This window comes from Pocillopora damicornis, chromosome 1, assembly GCF_964200805.1.
Source record: "Pocillopora damicornis chromosome 1, jaPocDami1.2, whole genome shotgun sequence".
Lineage (NCBI taxonomy): Eukaryota > Metazoa > Cnidaria > Anthozoa > Scleractinia > Pocilloporidae > Pocillopora > Pocillopora damicornis.
The window spans coordinates 15,357,528-15,376,676 of NC_142670.1; the positions used below are offsets into that span (position 1 = coordinate 15,357,528).

A 19,149-nucleotide genomic window follows, 5' to 3' on the forward strand; every position below is an offset into this window, starting at 1 on the left:
GCAAGTTATCGCTATTTTTTCCGTGGAGAAAAACATATGTAAATCCGTAGCATTGTGTGAGCTTTAAATTAAAAATAAACAAACCAAACTTCACATATGCCTTCGATGTCATTTTTTTTTCTAGGTTTCACATAACTTTCCTATTAAGTAATTTGTCACGGTTTAGATTGATACGAGCAATACTCAGAAAAAGAAATGTGGGTATAAACTGGAACAGTCCGTGGCTACAACTCCTTGAAGCTACATGTACCAGCATTTCATAATCAAGTCTTGTACAATTTTGAACCTGACTTTGTTAAAACGTACTTGTGTTAACTACACGTACTTCTTAGGCGTAGTGAACACAATGTGTCTAGTAAACTCTAACCTCTGTTTTGCATTCCGAAAGAGGCTTCGCTAAGCCCAAGATTCTTCTGTAATCTTTTCCCATTAAGCTCATTATTTCAGCTAAACCTTCGTTTTACACAAGCGACTAAATACAGGAATGGCTCCGATTGATTGGATGATAAAAATAGTAAAAGTTAATAACATATCTTAACTCCTTGCTCGTGAGTATGGTTAACGAAGCGGAACAATGAAATATCAATGTGAAAACACCGATGAGTCAATCAAGAAATGGCTACTTACATAATCAAGAGAAGGCAGAGTCTAGCTTGTTCAGCGAGGTCGTTCAGCGATATTCCGGCGATGTAAAAGTCATCCGCTGACAAGCTCCGCTGACAAAACTCATTTAATCAGTTCAGGCGGACGACCAGAGACTGGAGCCATTCGTGTATTTCACCGCAGACAGGAATGGCTCTAACTCATGCGTATATTAATTTTTTTTCGTTCTGGCTAAATAATTCATATACTGAGATAAAAACTGAAAGAGCGATTTATAAGATTCTTCTTATGTTGAAGTCTACAGTGCTTGCAAGTGAAGTCCTCTTTTATTACTACAGGGCCATGTAGTCTCCAAGTTTTAAAATAACGCAGCAACTGCATCTCACGTTTGGAAAATCACGCAATGTTACTGGACGCTACGCCCGATGTTTTTAATTAACAGTATGCTCTGCTGGAGAAATATGGTTTGACCACAATCGAGAGAGTTTTTTTTCAGGGAAAACTGATTTTCTAGGTTATTGTTTCCATGAAGGACAAATCCATTCATCGGGCTCTTCATCTGTTTTAAAACTACTGTTCGCACAGTGCTGCTCACTAGTTTAGTTTTAATTTTTTTTTCAAAAATTTTTTAAAAAATCATTAAAAAATCATTGAAAAAAAGTTATTAAACGTTTGAGTCGGAGCTTTAATAGCGCACCATGTGTCCTGGGCACCAAGTGATTGCCTCATCTTGGCTACAAAGCGGACATGAATTGGGCTAAAACCGGAAGTTGTCTTCGTGATACATATTAGCAGAAAAACAAACAAACAAACAGACGAAATAGCTTCTGGAACACGTTTACGAAATTCTGCGACACCCAAAATGTAAGAAACTTGAAGAAAAATCTTATGAAGGTTAATCTTTTTCAGTTTTGTCGGTAGTCAATTAGTTGCGAAGTTTATTCTTCTCACTACAGGATTTCGCCTGTCCTGAGGTAAAACCGAAACAAAACTGGAACAAGATTGTGGCAGATGGAAAACTTTTTCTGAAGGCAAGGTTCATTAAAAAATTTCCACGATTGCAGTAAACTTGGTATGAAATGCTCGTGTGGCGCAAAACTTTTAAACCTAACTTTGTTTTAATACCCGCTTGTCGAATTTATGAACGACTCGTCACAATATCGCGACATTGGTATCTGTTGTCATTAAGCCCGTTTCAGTATTGACCGTCTGGCACAAACTCCACCCTATCCTTCTATTTCTGGAAATAACACATCTTTGCCGCAGCCAGATCTTTGCGACGATCTCAATCATTTTTTCTGTTAACCCTATTAGCTTCGTGCTTCGGCTTCTCGGAGTTATTGTGTAAGATATTGGCCTTCATAATATAAAGGTTTTTGCATTTGCAAAAAACACCGACAGTGGTAAACAACGATTGGAGCGCTTAAGAGGACTTCAGTGTGAAATCGATTACCTTTTTGTAGTGTTTACCGTTCTACTAAAGTAAGTTCACGTTAGGCAAAGATTCAGCAATGTGCTCTGTCGGTAGCAGTAGTGGCTCAGTATAGATTGTCGGATTGCAGTCTCAGTACATTGTAGTACCAGTTGAAGTGGCATACTTGTGAACAGTGATTTGACATCAAATGACATTGGTTTCTAGGCATCAGGTGTCTTTGTCATCTTTTACTTTTACGGCAACAGAAGACTGGGGAGAGAAAAATTATTTGTAATAAGAATGCGACCGTCGGTGAGAAGGAAGGAGAGGGGAGGGGTCAGGCAAAAGAAATTACCAACCTTTTCCACTCCTCCACTATCCCACTGTTGCACTATTGCACTGCAGGTTAATAACCAGGTTAAACTATGCGCGAACATTTCTTGGGCTGTTGAGTGAGCTGATGTTTCAAATAGTTTCAAACATCAGCCGCCTACAGCTCATGCTAGAAAAGCAGCTTTAAAAGCCTCTCCCCGTCTGTCTGTACATGTCTCCCGCTCCTTCTCCAATATAACCTCTATTCGAAAAATGGTTGAAAAACTAGGTTACCGCCATATAAATAGTTAAAAAGATAGTTTGTAAAGGAATTTTTCTTAACAAGAGAAATGGCTGTGATTTTCCAGGAACTAGAAGGAACTTGACATTTACAGGTGGGTTTACAGATGAGTTTTAATTTTGTTCTAACTTTTATATGATAATAAAGATTACATGTTTCACTGTATCCTTACCTGTGTTCTTCCACCGTCAAACGTAGATTCTAGTTTCATCTGGGACAAAATCTTCAGGTCTTGCTTCTTTGGTTCTGTTATTCAGCTCGCAAAAATTACCGGTCATGATATAATTGTAGCTATGAGATGTGAATTCGATGTAGCAGAACATCAGACATTCGTACGGATCTTGAACCCTTTTCGATTTCAATATGTGACCTTTGAGAGCTTTCCCACTCTCTGAGTGCTCTGCGGGTTCACATTGCTGACTAGTGGCCATGCGCAGAGGGATCAAAGATAACGAGTAGAAAAGAAGCATTTTCGCAAACACGTGGCTTGGATTGAGTTTATTGAAAAGATAAAGAGATCAGTTAGGGTGGTTGTGAAAGCATTGAAGACTTCTGGAAACGAACGATTCATTTCAATATATTTAAGATATATATGTATATATAAATATTATGAGAGGAAAAAAGGACGCAACTACATTTCCCATGTAGTTGCGTCCTTTTTTCCTCTCATAATATTTATTCTGCTCTGCTTCAACGTATTGAGCACTGTTCCACGCGAATATCGACTTACAGACTTCCTATGTATATATATATATATGAGTCAAAGAGGACGCATCCATTCTCCGTTACTCTGAGTTTCGCGCCTAAGCGCTCGTCAGACAGAACTTTATTCAATGAAGAACATACTTCCTTATATACAAATTAGATGAGTAGCTAATTAATTCACTAGTGTGATGATCTGATCTACATGTGAAATAAAGATTCTATAGAGCTATCGTTGGCGGCTTGTGAAATTTGCTAAGCAGAACTTATTCTCGTGGCGGCATTTAGAAATGAGTTCTGTTCTTTTGTTTAATAAAGAAGGTTTATTAGCTCTAACTAAATAAAGTTTAATAAAGTAAATTAATTAGCTACTCATCTAGTTTGTATATAAAGAGGTATGTTCTTCATTGAATAAAGTTCTGTCTGACGAGCGCTAAGGCGTGAAACGCAGAGTAACAGAGAATCGATGCGTGCTCTTGACTCTTTCACCCATATATAGCAAGCTCTGCTACCACAGCATTGAGCACTTTATGCCAAGGTAGACTCTACCCCCACATATATACATAAATGTTGGGGTAGAGTCTACCTTGGCATAAAGTGCTCAATGCTGTGGTAGCAGAGCTGAGTATATACAATTAAAGTTCTGTTAACGAGCACTTAGGCGCGAAACTCAGAGTAACAGAGAATCGATGCGTCCTCTTTGATTCTTTCACATATATATATATATATATATATATATATATATATATATATATATATATATATATATGTATATGCACGCTCACTAGTTTTTCTAGTTTGAGCACTCTGGCATGGCTTAGGTGATCCCACATGTGTGAGATCACTTGGGGTGGCTATGTTGCCTTACCTCCATCCTGGCATCAGCACTGCACTGATGAGGCCCAGAAGGCCGAAACAGTACTGTCTGCAGTTAGTTATATATATATATATATGTGTGTGTGTGTGTGTATATATATATATATATTTACAATCCAAAAAAGAAAGACAAAATGGAAAGTTATCATGTTTGAACATGTCTAATCGACATGATAGATGATGATATTCGATGACAGTGCATGATAATTCGTGTTTAAACGCGTGTGATAGTTGGAACTATGGGGAGCTTTATTTTTGGCCAAGGGGTGCTGGATGTTTAAATAGCAGGAAAATGGAAGAAAAGTGTTGATATGTTATGAAGCATCTTGGAGAGAGCGATCACTCAGCAGTTTAAAGTGAGTTGCAGGTAATTTAGTGTTAACAACTGGGTTGAAAACGTAAATTAGCCACCGTAAAGGGTAAAAAAGCTGACGTTTCGAGCGTTAGCCCTTCGTCAGAGCGATTGACGAAGGGCTAACGCTCGAAACGTCAGCTTTTTTACCCTTTACGGTGGCTAATTTACGTTTTCAACCCAGTTGTTAACACTAAATTACCTGCTATACTCTCCCACCGACGCAGCACCACAGTTTCTTTAGAAACTTACCCCTTTATTAAAGTGAGTTGCTTCGCGAGCATCAACACAATTCAACTATGATCGATTTTAGACACGCACGGAAAAAAAGATTTTTTCACTTGTTGGAAATTTGCGTTTAAGAAAATAACCGAAACTTTGTACTTTTCGAATGGCCCTAATCAATTGTCTGACTTGTAGAAGGCTTTTTGTGTGCGTGTGTATGGGAAATTTTCTTATAGCAATGTGATCAAAGTGTGAGACATAGTTTGATGCTACTCTGGTTTGTAGATTTAATGAATGCAACCGAAGAAGTTACAATTCAAAGACCCAACGTTTTGACACTCCTTTCTAGTGCCTTCATTAGGGGTGACCTAAACGCTGCATTAAGAGGTCCTTTTATATGATCACTAATTAGCGGCCTTTTTTTCTGACGAGGTGTAAATAGGCGTCAGGTAGCAAACCGATATCGTCACGATTTAAAAAAGCGTGGGCGGAGTTAATATGCCGAACCTCCAAACAAAGGAGCAGGTGGTAACGCCGATTAGTGGTGATAATTTTAGAGTTATCCCACCCAATTGTATGGTTAGTTAGGCATGTGTGCTCCGATAAAGCTGAATTTTCCTTTTTGCAAAGGAAAACCGTTTTTTGGTGCTCTTTTAACCGTGTACCAAACTGATGTTTGGTCTGTCCGATGTTTCGTTGTCACAGTCTTGCAAGGAATAAAATAAATGGCGTCGGTTCGTTGTTCTTTCGTGACAGGATCCTTAGGTTTGGCGAAAATTTGCCCCAAAGTTTGAAAAGGTTTTTGAGCAACTTTAACGTTGTGGCTATTCAAAATTCTCTTGATGGGTTCCGTAACACCCTGTATGTAAGGAATAAGAGCAAAACCAGTCGCTTCCTTGCAATTACTGTGACAACGAATACATCGGACAGACCAAACGTCTGACGACAGGTACCTTGGCATCAGTAAATGTCTGGGATATCGGCAATGTATGGACAACATACTACATTCGAACTATTGAAGTTTCGAAGTAGCTCAGCGGCCTTACCGAAAGGCTCATTCTATACTAAAGTGATGATTTATATAGTCGGCTAGGACTCCTAATTTCCCACAAGAAACAGAGTAAAAAATTATATTTGAAAAATTTCGGAATGTTTTCTTAGCTTGCCATAATTCTAAGTACAGATCGACAGAATTTCGGGAAACAACACTTTCTAGTTGATTTAGAGGCGTTATAAATTAAGACTGAAATTTAGGCAACCTAAAGTATGCAACAACCTAAAGCCGATGCAAGATTTACGATGAAGCTGACGTGTATTTATGGAGTATCTCTACAAAAACAGAAGGAAAAATATTAAAACGATCTGATACATAGAATGAATACTTTATCGATTAACAAAACTATCCTTCACTTTCACCTGATGCAAGCTTTAAAGTGAATATTGAAAAAAACCTGATGGGTTATTTTCTGTGGTTGGTTAACGTTTATAAAGTTTTGGAGGAAAAAGGGATTAATGAATGAGATAATCATGATAAGTGACCGTTTTACAGCCAAATTAGCTTTATCGCGGAGCCTACTCTTGTGTAATAAAAAAATCCACCTCTAACAAACAGGCGAATTTAAAAATCACAAGACTGCATCTCTGTCTAAAGCTTTTTCAGTGCAAAAACTTCATTGCGTGAGATGAACACTATATCCCAGATATAAGTATGAATAAATCAAAACTTTAGTGAAATAAGAGATAATGGCTATATTATTTTGGTTGGGAAAGTCTTAGAATATTATCTGGACCTTTTACTTTAACACTGTATCACGCTTTAGTAAGTATAGCACAATTCACAAGGTAATATCTTGGGTGAATATAAAAATCTGGGTGAATGTATTTGAATGTTGTTGAAGAGAAGGCTCTAACATAATACCCCAGTTGATGTACCAATAACAAAATTCAAGAAACTCAGCTCTGGAAAATTTAGCGTGAGGGCACTTACCCTTTTTATTGACAATGAAAAACAGTTATTTAACCAGTTATTTCAATCCACATTTGTTTCAGTGTGGACCTCTCCACCTGCTCACGAAGAGCGTTTCTTCGTTTTGATCGGTTAGCGTTCTCTAGGTAGTTGATTGTGCAAAGTGCTTAATTTTCATCGGCAGCTTAACTGTCCCAATTGGCCGGACAGATTACAAGTGTTTGTAACCAGAGTAGTGGGAGAAGGGCCGGTTCTGGCGCATTTTCATTTTCACTATAAATTTATGACAAACTTTCGTTAAATAGTACCTCTTTAAGCAACATTATCAATATTTCACGTGCATATACTATTAATTTATGGCAAACTTTCGTTAATTAGTACCTCTTTAAGCAACATTATCAACATTTCACGTAGCATATACTATTAAATTATGGTGAACTTTCGATAATTAGTACCCGATTGCGTGTGTGTTCACTCCGTCCGGTAGAATGTCTCGCTTATCATCATTGGCAGATAATGCGACTTTGTTGATCTCCTCCATGAAAATATTATGATTCCGACTTCGAAGGGTGTTCATTTTCCGATACTGATTTCCACCACCAAACAGACATCTCTTATAGTCATCGAAGTTGATGGTACTCTCCACTACCCCCTTTTTGACTCCCTTACACTTCTTCATCTCACCTCCTCCATCAAACATCTTGTAACTATAAAGCTTTGCCCTCAAACCGACAAACTCCTCAATGATTTTTCCACCCGCCTCATCTTTGAACTTTCCAATAACTTTCTTGTTCACTTGCGGTAATCCGGAAGAATGATCCTTCGGAATGTTACTTGTGTCAAACAGACAATCTACATCATCAATTATATCTTTGTAAAAATCTTCAGTCTGAATCTCATAGCAAAGACTGTCTGTATCAGTGAAAAGAAGCTTTGCTCTATCTCCATACTTGGATCTTATGTAGTTGTAATGAAAGTCATACATCAAAACCTTGCTGAGATCGAGGATGCACATTCCGAGATAGACAGGTTTGTTGAAATAAACCTCTGTCTTTCTCATCTCTATTGCACAGAGATTCTTGGAAAATATGGTACAATGTTTGAAGTTGGGTCTCTTTGCCAACATTTTCCCCTTCTCTTCTGAGTTGACAAGTCTGACATCAACCCGTTTCCGAATGTTTTCCATCGTCTTGCCGTAGACAGAGTTGTTCATTAGTTTGAAAAAGTTTTTCTCGAAATCGTTGTCAGCTTTGGTTCTCAACTCTGTATTGAGATCGATATATCTCTTCATCCACTCTCGCTCTTCAAACCTGATGATGCGATGGATCTTTCCAATCTCTATTCCAAGACTCATGTAAAGTTTCAATGTCTCATGATGGATGATGTATTTTTTCTTTTCATTCAAGGTGCAGAGCAGTTTCTTTACTTTCCCAACCAACAAATTCTCAGGAGCGAGAGGATAGTCGTCAAAGTGATCTTTTAACTCTTCCTTGACTTCCAAATCGACTTCGAGAATGCAAGGAAAACTCCTCCACTTGTCAAAGTCTTTCTCATCAACCCATCTGAAACCATGTGTTGGTAGACTCTTACTCATCGCCCAACCGTAGAGGTTGTTTGCGTCAAGATATGTGATGAACTTTGAAGGTTCAGAGGGATCAAACTTCTCACCCATGTATCTGTTGTTCGCTTTTGAGTGCCTTGTTGGAATCATGGAAATCCCGCCACGAATACCTTTCTCAAACATATGTAACATGTTCGGATCGCTTAACAACTCAAGTTCTATCTTTGTCAACTTGAGACATGCATCCCAAGCCAAACCGGGCGCGGTGTAATACCAGCAGGGGTCGAGATCGTAGTTCTCTTTACAAACCCTTCGAAAGTTTTCAAAAACATCACACAACAATAGAACATCACTTCGATTATAAAGATTGTGATAGTCTCGCATCGTCTTCATTCCGAAGGTCTTCCACACCCTCTGCGCATGCTCATACTCTTCTTTAGTTATTCCACTACCACTGAGAATAGAGAAGAAAGATTCTATCGGTGGAAGTTCAGTTTCATCTAATTTATCGATAGAATCTAACCACTCGTAAGGATAGACACCCTTTCTCTTCAAAATATCAAGCTTCTCTCCATCAAAGTATCTTTTTGTGTTCTCAAAAGAGTCACCCTTTTTGACGAGGTTGTTGACAAGCTTTGCAAGGCTGGAAGCCATGAATTTGAAGCTGTCAATAAATCTCAACTCTCTCTTGACAACAACGTCTTTGTTTTCTTTCTCGTTAAAAAACTTGTCTACTTCAATGCTCTTTGTGAAGTTGATGTATTTTTCTGTGTTGTTGGGTATGCAATTGATATCACCTTCTGAAACACCGAGATTTCTGACAAAGAGATGTGCGTCATAGTTTGCCAAGTTGTGGAAGACAACAGGAGTGAATTTTGGTCGTCTAAATCTCAGGTTGCAAATATTATGTGCAGCTCCTCGAAATTTGCCTGTATAATGACAATGATCACGAACTTTTTCATCTCCCATCTCGAAAGCTCCTCCGCATAACCAACAACACTTTGCCTTTTCAAAGACCTCAACATCTTTGTTCGTGAAGATCATCTCTTTTGGGGGGTGGTTTTTGTATATTTCCTTAACCTCCTCTTCAAGCATGTCAACAAATATCTGCGCAACATCTTCATCCTCAGACTTTGCTGTATATTCAACCAATTTCGAATGTCTGTCATCGAAAGAACATTTTACAAAGTAACAAAAACTCACCGGGATATGTTTCTGCTTCTTCTCGGTATAACAATTCATAGGATTCGGTTGAACGGTGTGTAAAGGTTTGATGATCGACTCAAAGTCAGCATAGATGACGAACGGCATATCCATCTTCTTGTGGTGGTTCTTGAAAGAGAGAAAAGTTCCATCTTTCGGCAGTTTCTCTCTCACAGCCTCATGATCTCGACAGAGTTCGCTGTGTGTGTCAAGCAGTTTCTGAGTTCCGAAATAATTGAGGCATCTCTCACAGATAAACTTCTTATGTTCCTTTTTCGATATATCACTCGATACAAGCCTACTCAAAGATTTGATAAGACAGTAATGCTGTTTCTCACCATCACATATCAGAAGAAGATGAATACGAGGCTTGTTGCTCTCAACATTGCTCACTCTCAAGGGTTTGAGACCACCTTCGTACATGTAAACGTTGACAGCAAGACCCGGATTCAAAGTTTCGAAACGGTGAATATCTTTTACGGTGAGTGGAAACTTAAGCCCACCCCAATCCAATCTCTTTGCCTGCTCTCTCAAAACTTTTGTCACACGCTCAGCATCACGCGCAACAGGATTCAAAGCTCTTGTAACACACCATTTGAAACACTCATCATCTTCATTCTTCATGTTTATGATAGCCTTTTTTCTCGCAAGATTATTTGGTAGCTTAATGTATGATGAACCATTCAAAGGAACGTATTTCACCGTATGCAAATCTAAACCCTCAATCGAATGGAGAACCCATCCACTTCCCTCTCTTGTAAACTTAGCTATACTCTCTCTCATTTTGTCAACACTTTTCTCATAGATCTCTTCTCTATCAGTCTCTTCAAATACAATCTCTACGAAAGATTTAAAATATACAAGCTTTACCGTAGTCTCACCTGTCGCAATGTTTGTCTTTGACATGTTACACCTCAGAACGAACTCTATCTTGATATTCTTCTGCGTTTGCAGAAAGTTGATAACAATCGGTTTCACAGCCTGAAGAAATCCCAACACCCCATAACCTTTCACCCCATCAATCGTATATTTTCTTGTAAATTGTTTTAATGCAGACTTGCTCTCAACAAGTGTGAAACTGGGCTGGTCTCTTTTCTTGTAGAGTTCAGCGATATGTGCTTTGAAATCTTTCAATTTATCATCAACTACAACTCTTGGAGCATCGATCTCTTTCAACCACTGCCCCCAATCCTCTACCACTCTCTTCCCATCATCAACAGCTTTCTCAATCTTTTTTACGAGCGCTGGCTTCACCTTCGCTGGAGTCAAGATTTGCTGAGATTTTGGTATCTCATGTGTAGGAATAGGAGCATCGAGTAAATTTACCCCCGATGGTGTTGATTGATTTAAGAACTCAATGAGCTCTGCTTTTCGAAGCTTTGAGTATCCATGAAGACCTCTCTCTTTTGCAATCTGACGAAGTTGTACAACAGTATTTTTCTCCATCTCTATTATTAAAAATATATTTTTTTAAGACTTTTTTTAATTTTTTTCATCACTCGTTTCAAGTGATGAAGACACACTTTCTCATCAATCCTTACACTTCTTCTTCAATGTATAACTTTCAAATCTGAGCTTGTATTTTATCCCGTCAATAACTATTATGTTTTTTGTCTCTTCTTTTTTCGTGACAACTTTCCAACCAAAACTTCCAGAATTCATTTTGAAGTGTTTCGCAGCAGCATTTATTGAGGGGAAAACGAGTTCTTCTCCTTCTGGATCAACAGGTTGAAGTGTTACTTTTTTCTTCACACCTGTGTATTTTGCACGAGGAGGAGGAGGGTTTCTAATTAGCTCAATCAAGCCTTTTTTAGTGAGCCCATAACGACCTTGCAAACCCATCTCTTTCGCTCTTTCCATGAGTGCAGGCTTTGAAAATGAGTCAAGATCATCTATCTTTGGAGGAGGATTTTTAATTAACTCAATCAATTGTTTTTTCTTGAGTTTATAACAACCTTTCAAACCCATCTCTTTCGCTCTTTCCATGAGTGCAGGCTTTGAAAAAAACTCAAGATCATCCATTTTATTATTATCTAATATTCTTTTAAGACTTTTTTTTTCATTTTTTTTATAACCCTTGAAGTTCGCCCTCATCAACCCATGAGTTGAATTTTTCTGGATAACCACTCCACTTTACGAGAGCTTTCCCTTTGCTCTTTCGAATAACCTTCTCAATTCGGAAAACATCTTGCTTTGCTCTCAACATCTCTTGTTCGTAGAAAGTACCTTTGATCTCTTCTCCAAGCAGATCCTTCAACTTGTAAGTGATCGGATTGGAATATTGAACCTCGTCAACAACAAAAATCTCCTCTGTCCAATTCGGGGTGAATCCTTTGTCGAACACTTTTCGTTTGAATTTGGTGATGCGAACATGATCACCAACAGCAAATTTTGGCTCAGCCAATTTTTGGCTGACTTGTTTCAAATCACCAAAGAGATTCATAAAAACTTCATCCTCATTCTTTTTCTTGGAAGCCTCAACAGGTGACATCTTAATCGATCTATGTTTTCGATTGTTGTACTTCTCCACAATGTGTGGCAGAATGTCGAGATACTGTGTGTTGTTCTGAATGGTAAACTGCTTCCACATCTCAGTTTTGATCGTACGATTCCACCTCTCACAGACAGATGATTTCTCTTCATTCTCTGTCGAGTACATCTCAACACCTTTGCTCTTCATCAAGTTTTTGACATGACTGTTGTAATACTCTGATCCTTTGTCAACCCAGAGCCTCTTCGGCACCCGCCCCTCGGTGAATATCTTTTTGAACCCCTCAGCCACACTCTCACCCTTTTTATTCTTCAACGGAACAATCCAACCGTATTTACTGAAGACATCCAAAACCATCAGCAGATAACGATAACCTTTGTTCCACTTTGCAAACTTTTGCATCTCGACGAGATCAGAACACCAAATCTCATCAATTCCCTTGACATTAACCTGTCGTTTTCTAAAGTTTCGTCTCACCGGTCTGTGCAACTCATCTGCTAATTCTTCTTGCCACCTTTTTTTTTCCCCAACCCCAGACCAAGCTTTTGTTTTGTGTTGATAATGTTTCTCGCAGCCCAATGACCCCACTGCCTGTCGGAGAATGGTATCTCATCGAGAGCTTTGACCATCTTTCTATCAGCCACATTCTTACACTTTTTCGGATTAGTGCTCTTTGCACAGACACTATAATCAACATCATGTTGCATGGAGACAGCGTCGGTCGGTCCTGTGGGTTGGTCATAGATCTCCAAAATCTCTCCTGTCGTTGGATCGTATCGAACCTGTTTGTCAAGGGGGTTGTACGGTCCTGTATAATTGTGCCCTGGAAGAGTCCAACCACGTTCCGGTTTTGGCAGTTTTCCGATAGCTTTGTGAATATCGATTAATCCTCCTTTGGTGGTGCCACTGATAAACCTTACCTTTGTACTACCACACTCTGCACACGTCGATTTGATCATCGGACGACCGTTTTTTGCAATCTCCCGTCTTTCACTCCCAGGTACGGAATCGGTGTTTTTTCTCTGTTTGATACAATAAGTCTTCATCTTTTGAATACAATCAATTTAATTTTGCTAAATTTTTTCATTGAAATTTTTCATACAGGTTTCGTTTATTTTGTCCAGAAAAAGAAATTCAAAAGGTTTAAGTCTTGAGAACAGATCTGGTTCAAAGCTATTCTCACTAGCGATTAAACCTCGATGACGAGCCATTGTAGGTTTGTACACAATCAGATGAGAACAGTTCAATCTGATGTCGACAGGAGTCTTGTGATATGATTGACTCAGATACACCGGTGAGATCAAATGATGTCGTCCATCAATGAAATGCTTCAAGATCTTTTTCTGTACGTCATTAGATGCGGCCATAAGATCGTCAAAAATCACAACCTTTCTGTTCTCTCCCGGATACTCTGTTGTGTCAAGAATTTCATCAGGATTCATCACATGCAAAATCTCATACCCAAGTTTCTGTGAGTGTCGATGCATAATCTTTTGAAGATCTTGTATCAACTCTTGATGAGTGTTTGGTGTGTAGAGGTAAATCTGATCGTAAACGACAAGCGGTTCTCTCAACATAAACATTAGAGTATTTGTCTTTCCACTTCCACTCGGACCAGCTATCAGCATCCTATACTCTTCATCAAGAAAGTGAACACCAGGTACTCTTCTCTTTCGAGTTGCGCTTGAAGAATGTGTATTTAATTTTGGAATTTTAACCATAATAGCTATATTATAATAGTTATACAAAGAAAATAACTGATAAAAAATGCAAAAAGCGAAAGGAACACTTATCTCAAAAGATAAGTGACAAAGATGCAAAAGCAAAAGGAACACTTATCTCAAAAGATAAGTGACAAAGATGCAAAAGCAAAAGGAACACTTATCTCAAAAGATAAGTGACAAAGATGCAAAAAGCAAAAGGAACACTTATCTCAAAAGATAAGTGACAAAGTTGCAAAAAAAGCGAAAAGAACACTTATCTCAAAAAAGAAAAAAAATGTATTAAAGAAATGTTTAAGAAGATAATAAGATAAGATAGAAGATAATATTTAAGAATGCAACTCACAAGTCTCAATAAGCTCAGCAAGAAGAATGTCATCTTCCACGATGCTGTTGTTAACAAATATGGTAATAAAAGTATCAAGATTGAGGTGAAGACTCCTGGAGGAGAACGAGGACCGTTGGTGATTGAATCCCCTCTTCTCTTCTCTTTCGGTGTGCAAAAGAGTGTGGATGAAGTTGAAAATCTCATCGGTTACTCAATTTCCACCTGTCTCTGGAGTGAGCACAAAGAAACATCACAAAAAGAGCTTGACTTCTATAATGGATTGAAAAAGATTGAAGAGCTGTGTTATGCACATCTTGAGAAGGAGTGTGGAATTGAAACTGCAGAAATGTTGAAAATGCCTTTGATGGAGAAAGATGAAAGGCCGCCCCTTCTTTATTCAAAGCTGATCTTCTCCAAGAAGAGGGATAAGATATACACACTTTTTCACTCAAAAGGGAATGATAAAGTGGACCCACTTGATTATCTTGATCAATTTTGCAAAGTGAAGATGTCGTTGATGATCGAGTCGATCTATATCGGTGATAAAACTGTAACATTACAGATCAAGGTGAATGACATCTTTGTCAAACCACTAGCGATGGCGAGGCAAGTTTTGGTTAGCCCTCCATCTGATGATGAAGATGAAGATGAAGATTGAAGATAAGACAAAATCTGTTTTCCTCTTTCAAAACGAAAGAGGAAAGTAGGGAGTATCCCTTTTATGCTCCAAAACGTTTTGTGTACTGCTTAAGTACTTTACTCGATTGAAAGATTGGGCATAGATCTGTGATTGTATCATCGATGAGTCTTACCTCATTGAGAAACACTGCACTGTCGAATGAGGTTCCTCTCAGATAGGATCTCAGTTCGGTTAAGATCTTCTCATAGGTTGTAAAGGCGAATTTGCACATATCAATCTTTCTGTCAAACTTCTTCACATCGGTGTAGGCCTTCAGAAAGAGACCAGCACCTGTTATTACACCAAGCGGGATCGGGTTCATAGTCACCCCACCAACAAGTGATCCGATAACAATGAGTGAGGTGCTTCCCAAACTACAGAAAAGACTCTTTCGTTTGAATCCTATGAAGGTCTTCCTCGAACACCACCACTTCTTGTGATAGTATTTGTAAAAAGCTTTGAGTTTATCGATCGTTTCCTCTCCGATTGAGTAATCGATATGATTGAAGTTGAAAATGGTTGCGTCAGTCATTTTATTATGAGGTGTTCATAATAAATTTTGGTAAAAAAATTATCAATCTTGTTTTGATAACATGATGTAACTGTATCCCAATCCATCAAGTTTTGAGTTGCTATGGTCGGTCTCAATTGTTAGTGAGGTATTTGCTTGGAAATAGAACATTACTGTGTTCATTATTGTCTTCCACACGCTACCAGTGGCTGGAATTGGAAGTGTAAGACCTCCACTATTAGTATTTGTATTAACAAAGCTATTACTTAACGTAAATTTGAGATTTGCTGTCGCTGTGCTTGCCATACCGTCGATAAATGTGAGCATATACATACCGGCATTGTTTACAACTAGTTTTGTGGTATCGCTTGAACTCACTGTAAAATCTGCGTTATCACTCTGTTTAACATTGGTAGTGTGACCAATCAAATTATTCACATAAAACTTTACTTTTGTTTCATTATTGTGTGCTAGGGTTCCTCTATACCAAATTTTTCTCGTTCTTTCATCGACATATTTCTTGGTTGTGGGGTTCTCGTCTGCTGTCGGTTCATTTTTGAGAACTGTTACTGGATAAATGTTGAGTTTATCGTTTTCTATTGACCACCACCGATCGTAAACTTGGACCGGTATGTTGTTATGATAACCCTTTGTACCATAGAGTACAACCCACACAGTTAATTTTTGATCATATGACTGACCTTGTTTGTATTTGAACACAAGATCCCACATCAAATAATTTGGTGTTGCACTGCTGTATTTTGTTAGATGTACAAGAGATCGTATGTGGTTTGAAAATTTATTTGATCGTTGTGCACCTATAGACTCAACAGAACTCGCAGCGGTCACAGTGGATGAATTGTGATCAACTTTGTTGGAATCCCACCACACTTCACAGACAACCGTGTATTCTGATTTTGCTGCAGAATACATATTGACACCAAACCTACTTGAAAAATAACCCTTTGATGAGTCCAGCGATAGTTCAAACGGTTTTACTTTCTTGTTGAATTCGTGAAAGTCTTTGGTAGACATTGTTTTCCCAACAAGATCGTCTTCGTCAGTAAATTGACTATCATCCATCAAGTAGTCCAGATCGTTTTTCAACTTTGTACTAACACTATGAGATAATTGAGTGTTCACATGTGTGTCAACATATGTTTTATTACAAAGATCGTTTCCACTTGTCGGTGCAGCTGAATTGATCGCTTTATTGTTTCCTAGGTTAAGATTGCCGGTCATAGATTGAGTGCCATTTCTTAAAATAACAGCACTTGAATCTGCTTTGTTTGCTATACTTGTGTTGAATGTTGTTGTGTCAACCTTTTTATTGAGCTCAGTGTTCAACTTATTCAAATTGATAACACTGGTTCCACCACTAGGTTGATCTGAAATACCTGTTATCTGTCTGTCAAAACGACCAGCACCTGTAAAATTTAAAGCTTTTTGGATACTACCACCTTTTGTTCTGTCGAGATAGTTTGAAAGATTAACTGCTGACCCTCTAGGACCTGCAAGACCTCTAGGACCTGTAAGACCTCTAGGCCCTGTGTCACCCTTTGGACCGGAAGGACCTTGTGGTCCTGCGTCTCCTTTTGGACCTTGTGGTCCTGCGTCTCCTTTTTGTCCTTGTGAGCCTGTATCACCTTTTGGACCGGAAGGTCCTGTATCTCCTTTTGGTCCTTGTGGACCTGCTGGTCCGGTATCTCCTTTTGGACCTTGTGGTCCTGTATCTCCCTTTGAACCTGTATCACCCTTTGGTCCCGTATCTCCCTTTGAACCTGCATCACCCTTTGGACCTGCTGGTCCTGCGTCTCCTTTTTGTCCTTTTGGACCTGGCGGTCCTTCAGGTCCTTCTTTGCCTTCACCTTTTTGCTTGTGAGTAATTTGATGATAACCGTCAGAGAAACCCATTGTTTTATAATATATCACAAGTTTTTTTGTGATATATTTTTTTCAAAGATTTATACTTCTTTGAAATATTTTTTGATAAAACGTTCGTTCGAAAAGGTGTCACTGTATGATAGTGGTTCTGTCACTTCGTTGAAGACAGAGCACAAACTTTGATGTGTGAGATGTGGTTTCATCCTTCGACTTATTTCATTCAAAAAGAAGAGACAATAGTAACCACACAAGACGCTTGTAAACTCTTGATAATGTGTGTTGTGGAATGTGTAACCAACTCGATGTTTTTCGCAAAGCATCAACACCTCTTGTGGTGGAGCAAGACCGAAACTGTCAAAGTACAAGATGAGATCAGAACCGAAGAACATCGCCACCCAGTGTGAACCAGGCTCATCTGACTCGTTCAGATTGATAACAAAAGAGTGTCGTGGGATGCAATCTTTTATTTGGTCTCTGGATATCACCCCACCGAAGTTTGGAATCTTGAGATACTCTACCCAGTTTTGAATGTCAAAGTTTGTGATTGGTATATTTTTGAAGGGTGGTCTTTTCACAATATGTCTCCGAGGAGTGGTATTCCGTTGAAGGGAGAGTTTTTTCCCAGCAACAGACCTTGTCCTTTCTGCTTCCCTTTTTTTCCCCCTCTTCCGATTGTTGGTACAGGAGCATCCATCATAGTCGGTGGAAACCAAATTGGTCTGTTTTGCATTCCCATGCCGGTCGTACCTGAAGCATATCCGTTTATATGCATGCCTCTTCCGGTCCCACTTCCAGTCAACGCTCTTAGAAGTATTGGCACGCCGATTGAAGCGAGAAGAGTGCCGAGAAAACCACCACTTTGTCTCTTTGTTGGTTTTATTGTCAAATCATTACCACTCTGAAGAGCAATTGCAAGGTCTCGTTTCTGCATTTCGGTGAGACGGTTTCCAAAAGGTAAAAGCTGTGGAATATTTGAATGTGGAACAATCATACCAGCGCCGTGACCAGCGCTGTGACCGGCGCCGAGAATCTTGTCAGTAGCGAAATTGCCTACACTTGAAAGTGCTCCTGTCGCGAGGGATGGGAGAATTTTTGTGGCGATATTCATTGCTTTTGGTAAAAGCTGTGTGCCAATATTCAGAAGTGAAGAGAAGAGGCTACCACCTTTTTGTGCAATCTTTGTTATCTGCGTCTTGCTGATTTTTAGGTCAACCCCTTTTCCAGCAGAGTATGCTCTCTGAATCTTTTTTATCTGTGTCTGTGTCAACATCATCTCATCAGAACCGGTCAGTTCGTTGTGTGAGAGACGTAGAGTGATGGGCGATTTTTCTTTGAAAGCCTTGGCAAGTTTCCTTCTCTGATTATCTGAAAGTGTTACACCATATGCAATGTAACGAGTCGTCATCTTTTATTATGTGTGTCACATAATAAAAATCAAAAAAAGACAAAGTCTTACTTCCTGATGAGTGCTTTTCCACCCATAACTTCAACACTGATTTCCTCCTCATGGAGAATCAATGCATAGATGTGATAGTCTGCGTTGGGAGTGTCGTTGAGACTGTACTCGAAATCAAGACCTGTTGAGAATTTTTGAATATCTTCTTGTTTTCGTGTCAGATCAAAGTAAAGTATTCCATAGGAATATTACATCTGATGTGCTAAGTTTCATTGAATGTTTAAAATATGCGTGCTCGGAAGGTAACATCTTGAGAAATACCGGGAGCCAACCACATTAATTTCTTGTTCCTGTAAGGCTTAGACTCGAACAGAGGAGACTCATTCCCCAACCCCCCCCCCCCATTCCCACTTCAATTATTGCGAGGCTTTGATTTGATCTGATGAACTACACAAGTGATATGTGAATTTTATTGGGAATATATCCGAGCTTCAACCCGGTCCCAGGACAACGCTGACGGAATCAGTCACATTGTAATACGATGACATTTTAATAGTGTACAAAACACCTAGCATTTATAAATGAGCTTTAAACAAGTCTTCTCTTTCTCTCTATCTGTCTGTC

The 19,149-nt window shown here is 38.9% G+C and overlaps 1 protein-coding gene across 1 annotated transcript; it reads right to left on the bottom strand.

Annotated features, from left to right (window-relative positions):
* Positions 1-7,144: 7,144 nt before the first annotated feature.
* LOC149052268 (uncharacterized) lies at positions 7,145-8,422 on the bottom strand. Its single transcript, XM_089191304.1, has one exon. The coding sequence runs from the start codon at positions 8,343-8,345 to the stop codon at positions 7,200-7,202; it is 1,146 nt and encodes a 381-aa protein (XP_089047430.1). The 5' UTR covers positions 8,346-8,422; the 3' UTR covers positions 7,145-7,199.
* Between the last annotated feature and the right edge of the window lie 10,727 nt (positions 8,423-19,149).

Coding starts and splice junctions, on each gene's coding strand:
- LOC149052268 (XM_089191304.1), bottom strand. CDS start 8,345: ATGAGTAAGAGTCTACCAACACATGGTTTCAGATGGGTTGATGAGAAA.